This window comes from Saccopteryx bilineata, chromosome 2 (assembly GCF_036850765.1).
Source record: "Saccopteryx bilineata isolate mSacBil1 chromosome 2, mSacBil1_pri_phased_curated, whole genome shotgun sequence".
NCBI lineage: Eukaryota > Metazoa > Chordata > Mammalia > Chiroptera > Emballonuridae > Saccopteryx > Saccopteryx bilineata.
In genome coordinates, this window is record NC_089491.1 from 115,803,941 (window position 1) to 115,814,766 (window position 10,826).

A 10,826-nucleotide genomic window follows, 5' to 3' on the forward strand; every position below is an offset into this window, starting at 1 on the left:
CCTAGGTAAAGGGACCTTCTTTTTTCTGTCACCATTCCTAATCAAAAGTGGGGAGAATAGGATATTCCCAGAGTCCTGATGCTTCTCTGAGTACTCAGGAAATTCTCCTTCACCTCTGGTTTGTATCCACGCACCCCATACACATACCATGGAGAAAGTTGGCAAAGAGAAGGACTGTTGACTAGAATTACAGATTTGGAATTATAAGGAAATTTGGAAACTCTCTATACACACCTTATTTATTTACTAAGATTTTATTTATTGATTTAACAGAGAGAGGAGGAGAGGGGGAAGTGAGAAGTATCAATTCATAGTTGCCTCACTTTAGTTGTCCATTGATGATTTGTCAGATGTGCCTTGAATGGGCAAGCCCAGGGTTTCCAACTGGCAACCTCAGCATTCCAGGTCACTTTATCCACTGCGCCACCCAGGCCAAGACATGCCTTATTTATTAAAGTTTTTTTTTCTTTCTTAAATTTTATTCACTTATTGATTTGAGAGAAAGAGAAAAAAAGAACATCAATTTTTTTGTTCCACTTATTTATGCATTCATTCATTGATTCTTGTATGTGCCCTGACCTGGGATCAAACACAGAACCTTGGCATATCAGGACAATATTCTAACTAACTGAACTTTCCATCCAGGGCCCCTTAAAATTATTTTTAATTGAGATGAAATACTCATCAGATTTACCATTTTAAAGTATACAATTCAGTGGCATTTCATTCATTCATGATGCTGTGCAACTACCACTTTTATCTAGTTCTGAAATATTTTCATCACCCCAAAAGAAAACCCTGAACCCGTTAAGCAGTCAGCCCCCATTCTCTCTTCCCCTAGCACCTGACGACTCAATTTACTTGCTGTCTTTACCTATTTGCCTAGCCTAGATATCTCATAGAGCGGAACCGTACAACAGGCAGCCATTTCTGGCTTCTTTCACTCAGCATGCTGTTTTCCAGGTTCATTGACATTGGAGTGAGGATCAGTACTTCACTCCTGCTTATGGTTGAGTAATATTGCATCCACTTACTACTATTACCCTAGGAACAATGGTCATGGTTTATTTATGGAGGGTACAGTGTGCCAGACACTTTGCCAGCACTTTACTTATGTGACTTGATGTAGTCTATTAATTTATAAACTAGCGGCTGCTAGGTACACATGACAAAACTGAAAACCTGCGGGGAACAACGACCTTCCCAAAGGTCACCTACCTGGTTAGTGGTTGGTTAACGAGGGCTAGAACCCTGATGGCGTTTTGATTCTCGGGTGCCTACAGGGCTGGAGGGAAGTGGAGACAGAGAGGCAGTTGGGCAGGCCAAGAGAAGCCCAGCTGGGGATGATCTTCAAGGTGGCATGAGAGAGGGGCAAGAAGAGGCGAGGTGGCTCTCTCTTCCGCAGTCTCTCAGCTGCCTCCCCGCTGCCACCCCCACCAGGTCCCTTGCAGGCCCTCCCTCACCTAATCTCCACCCAACCTCGGTCAGAACCTTTCTGACCAATGTGGTTTGCCTGCTTCCCGTGTAGGCCCTTGTCCCTGGCACCCCATTGTGAAAGCTAAGGGACTGGGTCAACTGCAGCACAGGCCCAAGGCCCTAACGTAACGCTCTGGGGCGACCATTCTGACCTTGGCCTGCTCCTGTCCCTCTCTGGAGGCCTGGCCAGGCTTCTTCAGACTTGACTCTTCCATCCTCTACCACCAGTCTCAGCCCAACTGACCTCTGCTGCCCTAAACCTTGTGTAGGAACTGCAACCCAGCAGAGTTGCTTCCACCCCTTGCCCAGACGTCAAATGGTCCATGGAAGGGGTGGGATTGAGGTCCCACCAAAACACTTGCTGCACTCTGACCAATCCAAGTCTTATTCCAGTGGGCTATGGGAGTGGAGGTAACTTCTCACCCACATTTCTTACAGTGCCTCTTCCCCCTGTCCCCCTCTGACACTATCCCCCCACACACACCTTCTTCCTTCCCATTCTCCATTCTGTCCCTAGGAACGGGACACACACACACACACACACACACCCGCTCTCCCTACTCTCCTCCCCAATCCTCCCTCTTGCTGTGAGAGAGTCCTCCAAGGAAGACATAACAATTTAGAATTTTAGTAGAGTCCTGAGGAGCCTGGGCTACCAAGGTGGTTTGAAGTTGAGAAGATGGTGGAGAGGATCTCTGTTCTGAAGAAGCCAGAGTCCTTCAGCCTCTACAAAGGCTTCTTGCTTAAGGTGCATTGCTTAAGAACACTGGAGCCTGGGAGTCTGTGCGCCCGCCGTGGCCCCCTCCCATAGGGAGGCTTTCCCAGGTCTGTCCAGGTCTTCTTTTTCTCTTCCTTGAAAAGGCTTTTGCTGGGTTGTGGCTTGAACAGACAGTGGAGGGGCAAGGCGATGCGGTCCTTTATCAGGGTTTGGTAATTCTTCACGAGATCCTGTCCTAGAGGTGCACTTGGCAGCAAAGCCAGCTTTAGCACCTTCTCCTGGTAATGAGGCAGAGGGTTTGGGCATGGCCAGCTCCTGGAAAAATCATTGGGAAGTGGGTTGGGCAGGAGCTGGAGGCCGAGAGGTTCAAACCTTCCACCAGCCGAGATGCGTTGGTACCTGTTGGCGGGGAGGGGTGCAGAGAGAACAGAGAGGTCAAAGGAGAGATCAGACATGGTGGAAGGGATGAGAAGGGAGAGCTCGACACAGCCCTCCACAAGCCACGAGCAATCAGTCTGTAGGGAATCTCTTCCATCTCTTTTTCTGATGGGATATTAATCTATTCCAAATGGCCTATACCCTGTGTGTGTGTTGGACCTTAGGCGGGAATAATTGTGTTTAGCTGGTCAATCTTCCATCCTTTTGGCATATTATAGGTAATTTTCTTATTTAGATTCTAACCATTTTTTTTTAGAGAGAGGGAGAGAGGTAAGAAGGATCAACTCGTAGTTGCGTCACTTTTAGTTGTTCATTGATTGCTTTCTCATATGTGCCTTGACAGGACCTTGGGTTTTTTTGTTGTTTGTTTTGTTTCGTTTTCATTTTTCCGAAGCTGGAAACGGGGAGGCAGTCAGACAGACTCCCGCATGCGCCCGACCAGGATCCACCTGGCACGCCCACCAGGGGGCGATGCTCTGCCCATCTGGGGCGTTGCTCTGTTGCATCCAGAGCCATTCTAGCACCTGAGGCAGAGGCCACAGAGCCATCCTCAGTGCGTGGGCCATCTTTGCTCCAATGGAGCCTTGGCTGCGAGAGGGGAAGAGAGAGACAGAGAGGAAGGAGAGGGGGAGGGGTGGAGAAGCAGATGGCACTTCTCCTGTGTGCCCTGGCCAGGAATCGAACCCGGGACTCCTGCATGCCAGGCCGACGCTCTACCACTGAGCCAACCGGCCAGGGCCACGGGGTTGTTTTTTTTTTGTTTTCTTTTTTCTTTTTTTTTTGTATTTTTCTGAAGTTGGAAACGGGGAGACAGTCAGACAGATTCCCGCATGCGCCCGACCGGGATCCACTTGGCACGCTCACTAGGGGGCAATGCTCTGCCTATCTGGGGTGTTGCTCTGTTGCAACAAGAGCCATTCTAGCGCCTCAGGCAGAGGCCATGGAGCCATCCTCAGCGCCCGGGCCAACTTTGCTCTAATGGAGCCTTGGCTGCGGGAGGGGGAGAGAGAGACAGAGAGGAAGGAGAGGGGGACAGGTGGAGAAGCAGATGGGCACTTCTCCTGTGTGCCCTGGCCGGGAATCGAACCTGGGACTCCTGCACACCAGGCCGACGCTCTACCACTGAGCCAACCAGCCAGGATGGACCTCGGGGTTTTGAACCTGGGACCTCAGCGTCCCTGGTCGATGCTCTATCCACTGCACCACCACTGATTAGGCCAGATTCTAACTATTCTTCAAGTGCCACATCCTCCACTAACATGGTGCCTGTGGAGAGAGTGAACACAGCACATATACTCCTTCTCATTCTGGCTAACGTGACACTACACAAGAGCCTTTCCTACTCTCACCTGCTGCCTTCTGACACCTGGTCCGATGGCTCCTTCTCCCATAGTCTATAGTATTAGATTCAACAGTGGGAAATTGACTTCTTAAAAAATCCTAGTTGAGACCTGACCTGTGGTGGCGCAGTGGATAAAGCATCAACCTGGAAACGCTGAGGTCACCGGTTCAAAACCCTGGGCTTGCCTGGTCAAGGCACATATGGGAGTTGATGCTTCCTGCTCCACCCCTTCTCTCTCTCTCTCTCTCTCTCTCTCTCTCTCTCTCTCTCCCCTGTCTATAATGAATAAATTAAAAAATCTTTAAAAAAACAACAACAAAAACTCCCCCCAAAACCCTAGTTGAATAGTGGCAAATTTCCTGTGGCTCAACATGCTTTGCACTGGTCAACAGAGAGCCTCTGTGTGCTGTCGCCAGTTTATATCAGAGGTTCTCCGGCCTGGCCGCATGTCAGAACCATCCTCAGGAGCCTTTTAAAAATGCCATGCCCAGCCTGACCAGGCGGTGGCGCAGTGGATCGAGTGTCGGACTGGGATGCAGAGGACCCAGGTTTGAGACCCCGATGTCGCCAGCTTGAGCGCGGGCTCATCTGGTTTGAGCAAAATCCCACCAGCTTGAGACCAAGGTCACTGGCTCCAGCAAGAGGTTACTCGGTCTGCTGAAGGCCCGCAGTCAAGGCACATATGAGAAAGCAACCAATGAACAACTAGATGTTGCAACGCGCAATGAAAAACTATTAATTGATTCTTCTCATCTCTCTCCATTCCTGTCTGTCCCTGTCTATCCCTCTCTCTGACTCACTCTCTCTGTCTCTGTAAAAAATAAATAAATTAAAAAAAAAATGCCATGCCCAGCCTGACCAGGCAGTGGCGCAGTGGATGTAGCGTCGAACTGGGATGCAGAGGGCCCGGGTTCGGCAACCCCAATGTTGCCAGCTTGAGCACGGGTTCACCTGGTTTGGGCAAGGGTCAGCAGCTTGAGCCCAGGGTTGCTGGCTCGAGCAGGGGGTCACTAGGTCTGCTGTAGCCCCCCCCCCCCCCGTCAAGGCACATGTGAGAGAGCAATCAATGAAAAACTAAAGTGTCACAATGAAAAACTGATGAGGATGCTTCTCATCTCTCTCCGTTCCTGTCTGTCCCTATCTGACTCTCTCTCTGTCTCTGTAAAAAAATAAAAAATAAAAAATTAAAAAAATAAAAATAGGCTCTGGCTGGTTTGCTCAGTGGTAGAGCGTCAGCCTGGCGTGTGGGGGACCTGGGTTCGATTCCCGGCCAGGGCACATAGGAGAAGCGCCCATTTGCTTCTCCACCCCCCCTCCTTCCTCTCTGTCTCTCTCTTCCCCTCCCGCAGCCAAGGCTCCATTGGAGCAAAGATGGCCCGGGCGCTGGGGATGGCTCCTTGGCCGCTGCCCCAGGCGCTGGAGTGGCTCTGGTCGTGGCAGAGCGACGCCCCGGAGGGGCAGAGCATCGCCCGCTGGTGGGCATGCCGGGTGGATCCCGGTCGGGCGCATGCGGGAGTCTGTCTGACTGTCTCTCCTCGTTTCCAGCTTCAGAAAAAAATAAAAAAATAAAAAAAATAAAAAATAAAAAATAAAAATGCTATGCCCAGACTGCCCCAGGTCAAGTAAGTTAGTTTCGACTCAACATTTTTCTACAGAGGCCCAGGTGATTCTAAAAAGTACTGTTAGAGTTGAGAATGGCAGGGTTTATATGTAAATGTTCTGTTTCCCAGCAAGATCATGAGACTCTTGAGGCTCAGACCATGTCTGAAACCCTTAGGGTCTCTCATGCCCAGAATGTGCTCTGTGATCAGGCGTCATTTTATTTTTTATTTTTTTTATTTAAAAAAAAATTATTTTATTTATTCATTTTTTTAGAGAAGAGAGCGAGAGCGAGAGTGAGAGAGAGAGAGAGAGGAGAGAGAGACAGGGGGGAGGAGCTGGAAGCATCAACTCCCATATGTGCCTTGACCAGGCAAGCCCAGGGTTTTGAACCGGCGACCTCAGCATTTCCAGGTTGACGCTTTACCCACTGTGCCACCACAGGTCAGGCTTGATCAGGTGTCATTTTAATGATTTATGTTAACCCCTTGCAGAGTTGTGTAAAAGAAATGAAAGAACACCTGGCAATATCATTTGACTAGGTTTTTTTGAGTAATCTAAGTGTCCTTCACCTTTGTAATGCCTCGTATTGGCACATATTGGCCATCAATAATCTCCATTGCAGGGACATTAGAGAGAAGTGAAGGTCCTGAATAATCCTCTCTCAAAATCACCAACTTTTCTTTTTTAAAAAAGATTTCAAATCTTCATTCACAACTTCCCCCTCCAAACCCTCAGTGCTTCTGTTAATGCCCTTAGGGTCAGAATTTGAGATATTCTATCCTTACTCCTCTTTCCTTTCCCTACCACTCATGCCCAGTTCCTGGACTGGACCCAGTATGGCCACCTCGGTGAGTTCCCACGATGCGGGTGGGGATGGCGTGGGGGCTGCGGGAGCTGCAGGGTTCTCAAATAGCTCCTTTTGCATTCCTGTCTCTGCTCACACCAGTCAGCCCTCCAACCCCTTTCTTTACTAAGGCTTCCTACCCATCCAGCCTTCATTTATTTCCTCATCCACTGAACCAGCCGACCAGGGCCTTTAGTGAAATAATTGAGCTCCTCCCTGGCTGTCCTTCCCTTGCCTCCATCCCTTCCCTCCAGATACATTCAGAACAGAGTTTTTGTTTCTTTTAAAATTATTTTTTATTTATTGATCTTAGCAAGAGACGAAGGGGGAGAGAGAGAGAGAGAGAGAACAAGAACATAGATCTGTCCCTGTATGTGCCCTGACCAGGTACCAAACTGGCAACTTCTGTGCTTTTGGACGATGCTCTAACCAACTGAGCCATCTGGCCAGTTGGTTGCTCCAGGCCATAGCAACCCTTCCCTCCCTCTTCTGAATGTCTGTAATAACATCTATTTTTGTTTAGTGCTTCCACATTAGGTATGGTATTTACCACCCCATCTTACCAATGATGAAATTGAGTTTGGAAAAACTAAGCAATTTGCCAAAGTCACACAGCCTGGACTTTACTCCGAGCTTCCGACTCCAGCTCTCAGCTCTTTTTTCCATTAATAACTGACATCCTTACAACATCCACTCTCTGTCTCACTCAGCACTTGGCGTATGAGAGCTTGCATTGATAGCAGTCTTTCCACCCATACATGCACGTATCTGCCTCTCATAAGCTCCTTGAGGGCAGGGACTGAGTGATATTTCTCTGTATCCCCTGGGTGTATAGCACCTGTCTACTACAGTACATAGTTGTATCTACTAATTTTTAGTTAAGTAATTTTTTTATCATTCAGTGAGAGGAGGGGAGGCAGAGACAGACTCCCGTATGCACCCTGACCAGGATCCACCCAGCAAGCCCACTAGGTGGTGACGCTCTGCCCATCTGGGGCATGCTCTCTTGCTCAGCAACTAAGCTCTTAGTGCCTGAGGTGGAGGCCATGCAGCCATCCTCAGTGCCTGAGGCCAAATCCCATGCTGCAGGGGGGTGGGGGGAGAGAGAGAGAGAAGCAAGAAGGGGAGGGGTGGAGAAGCAGACGGGCACTTTTCCTGTGTGCTCTGACTGGGAATCAAACCTGGGAAATCCACATGCCAGCCCAAGGCTCGACCACTGAGCCAGCCGACCAGTGGAATAATTGAGCTCCTCCCTGGCTGTCCTTCCCTTGCCTCCATCCCTTCCCTCCAGATACATTCAGAACAGAGTTTTTGTTTCTTTTAAAATTATTTTTTATTTATTGATCTTAGCAAGAGACGAAGGGGGGGAGAGAGAGAGAGAGAGAGAGAGAGAGAGAGAGAGAGAGAGGAAACAAGAACATAGATCTGTCCCTGTATGTGCCCTGACAAGGTACCAAACTGGCAACCTCTGTGCTTTTGGACGATGCTCTAACCAACTGAGCTACCCGGCCAGGGCCAGAGTTTAGTTTTCAGATTACCAGAGGTGGGAAGGTTAGAGTACCAAGTTAGATATCAGACACAGGAATCAGAGAGAGAGAGGGGTCCCCTGAACATGGGCAGGTGGGCGAGCTCCCTGAGGAAGCAGTGCCTCTTACTTCTTGAAGTCCTTTGGAGGCAGGATGTTGCCATTGCTGTCGAGTGGAGGTGCCCTCACTTCACTCCTCAACTTGAGTTTCTTTAACTCCCTTAGTTCCTTCACTGTCCTGGAAATCATCTGATTCTTCCTGCTCTCGTCCAGGAAGATAGGTGTGGAGTGGATGAAAGTCAGGAGGCTGTTTCGGCCCATACAGGAGGGAGGGGGGATGTGGGGCTGTGCCGGGGGGCGGCAGTGGGCCTTGGGGTCCGTCAGCCAGCGCCAGACATTGCTATCGTAGGGTTTGTCGGGCCTGGTGGGAAAGATGGCGGGCAAGCGCCCCACGTCAAGCCATGTGTGAAAGCCCCAAGTGTGCTTGGCTTCATCCTTCAAAGGATGGATTAGTCGGTGGCGTACCTCGGACTTCATGTCTGTGCAGGGCGGCAGCTTCAGGGCCAGCTGGTGGTAGGCTTGCCGGGTAAAGCCAGGCAATTCCCAGGGCTCATCAGGTAGGAGAAACTCCCGCTGAGCCCGTGTATAGACTGTTGTGTGCTGGGCCAGGAGGGACTCATCGGCCTGGACCATCTAGAGAGAAACAGAAGGCTCCTGGGGCACCCTGCCTCTCCTTCCTAGGAACAGCCCCAGGGGAACAAACTGCCTGCCTCCTCCAGACCAGGACTCTCCACAGCACACCAATGGGCTGGCCAGGCCAGGCCATGTGAAATATAGAAAAAAAGGCTTTTAGCATAAATAACTTCATTTAGCTTCTCTTTCATCTTCTAAGTAACCCCAGAACTTACTTAGGTCTAAAACTCCCTACCCCTGGCCTTGAAGTTAGTTTTGCCAAATTGCAGATGTGTCAGGGGTGGGTCATAAATCCTACCTAGAATGTTTAGAAATGTTTTTGTTAAGCATGCGAAACATTTATCACTACTGATTATCATCTTCAGAGCTTATGGTCTTAAGTGTGTAAAAATATTTTTTCTTTAAATTGATCCTATAGATAAACATTGTAACAAGACAGTAAGATTTAATGAGCTTATTAGCAAGATTAATGAATACATTTTATTGCTTTTGTACCATGCTTCGCTGAGCTCCCCTTCCTTCCTGTACCCCAATCAGTATGTGATTTTGTCTTTAAAAGCTGGCCCCAAACTGTGTTAGGGGCCACATGATTTGGCTGACTTAGGTCTCTGTGCGGTCACCGGCTTTAAAATAAAGACTCCTTAATTTGGCTACTTAATTTTGTGGCAAAACGTCTGTTTCTCGCTGTTCCAATACAACACATTTCCTTTTCTGCCCTGAAGCAGTTACAATGGCTCTGTATTATTCTCATGGACCTTTTATCTTCTGTTCTCTTTCCATCTACCAGTTTTGGGTTTTGACTTTCTACCCTTTCCTCAACTTGAATTTTCCCACTCTTCACTTCTTTTTAAAAATTATTTATTTATTTATGTATTCAGTGAGAGGAGGGGAGGCAGAGACAGATTCCTGCATGTTCCCTGACCGGGATCCACAAAGCAAGCCCACTAGGGGGTGATGCTGCCTATCTGGGGCTACTGTTCTATTCTCGGCAACCGAGCTATTTTAGCACCCTGGGTGGAGGCCATGGAGCCATCCTCAGTGCCCGTTGTGGCCAACTTGCTCCTATCGAGCTATGGCTGCAGGAGGAGAAGAGAGAGAGAGAGAATAAAAGAAGCGAGACGGGGAAAGGTGGAGAAGCAGATGGGCACTTCTGCTGTGTGCCCTGACTAGGAATCGAACCTGGGACATCCACACACTGGGCTAATGCTCTACCACTGAGTCAACTGGCCAGGGCCCCACTTTTTACTTCTCACTTTCACCTGCCCTTTTCATTCTGGTGCCCCATATTCCTGCTCAGGAACTTGTGCTCCCAACAGGGCACATCAGGACTGAGGAAGCCCTGAGGGAAAATGCCCCTTACCAAGCCAATTGTGGAAGGGAAATCTTTCCACAGAGAATGGAGCCTGGGTGCTCTTCTACCCGGACTCCCCCTATTTCTCATTCCCGTCATTGGTGTGTTGCCCTTCCATTAAAATACAAGCAAGTGTAGAAAGCATCTAGACTGTTGGTTCCTTTGCTTCTCTGTGCCGCCCCCCCCCCCAGTGAAATTAATAGTTGCAAACATGTAGGCACTGTGCTAAATATTTACCCACATCTCATTTATTTTCCACAACCCTGTGAACAGGTGTTGTTATGGTCATACCATTCCAAAGATGCAAAAAGCAAGACACAATAAATAACTCACCCAAAGTGCCAAGTGAGTAAGTAGCAGAGCTGGGACTTTGGCCATCTGTCTGCACTAATCATACTATGCTCTTCAAAAATACCTCTACCTCCAGTCCACTCCTAGGACTTTTCCTGTTCCCTTGGACCCAGTCCCCTAAATCGTTTCTATGTGACCACCCCAGTGGGTTGGTTCAGATGTAATAACCAGGCATCTCCTCTCCTCTGTTCTCAGCTCCCAAGACTAAGACACAGACAGTGGAGAGTTCACAGGCTGGGAGATCTGCTGCCCTGGAGAAAGCATGGCCCACCCCAGGAGGACAGCATCTAGCCCAGTAGGGTACTAAAAGGCAGGCCTCAGAGATGGGACCTGCCCCCTACCTGCAGAAAAGGGTCTCTGGTATGTGATGGGTTACTCCACCCTCTGGGTGATCTTCCTGGGTTGCAGGCCATTCTTCTGGGCCTGATTGCCAGGAGCAGCTTTGTAGGGACGACCTCATTGGCAGCATTGTTTGCTGTTGGGGTT

The 10,826-nt window shown here is 49.1% G+C and overlaps 1 protein-coding gene across 3 annotated transcripts; it reads right to left on the reverse strand.

Moving 5' to 3' along the window:
- Positions 1–2,511: 2,511 nt before the first annotated feature.
- TEX52 (testis expressed 52) lies at positions 2,512–10,756 on the reverse strand. Of its 3 annotated transcripts, none has more exons than XR_010728882.1 (2): positions 10,682–10,756; positions 2,512–2,593 (listed from the first exon to the last, which is right to left on the reverse strand). XR_010728882.1 is itself a non-coding variant. In XM_066254774.1 (2 exons), exons 1-2 carry the CDS (start codon positions 10,751–10,753, stop codon positions 8,072–8,074), a joined length of 639 nt encoding a protein of 212 aa, XP_066110871.1. The 3 variants fall into 3 exon arrangements, 1 of the variants encoding a protein (XP_066110871.1); XR_010728883.1 differs by lacking the exon at positions 10,682–10,756 and adding an exon at positions 8,471–8,542; XM_066254774.1 differs by lacking the exon at positions 2,512–2,593 and adding an exon at positions 8,072–8,638 and having other exon boundaries at positions 10,682–10,753.
- Between the last annotated feature and the right edge of the window lie 70 nt (positions 10,757–10,826).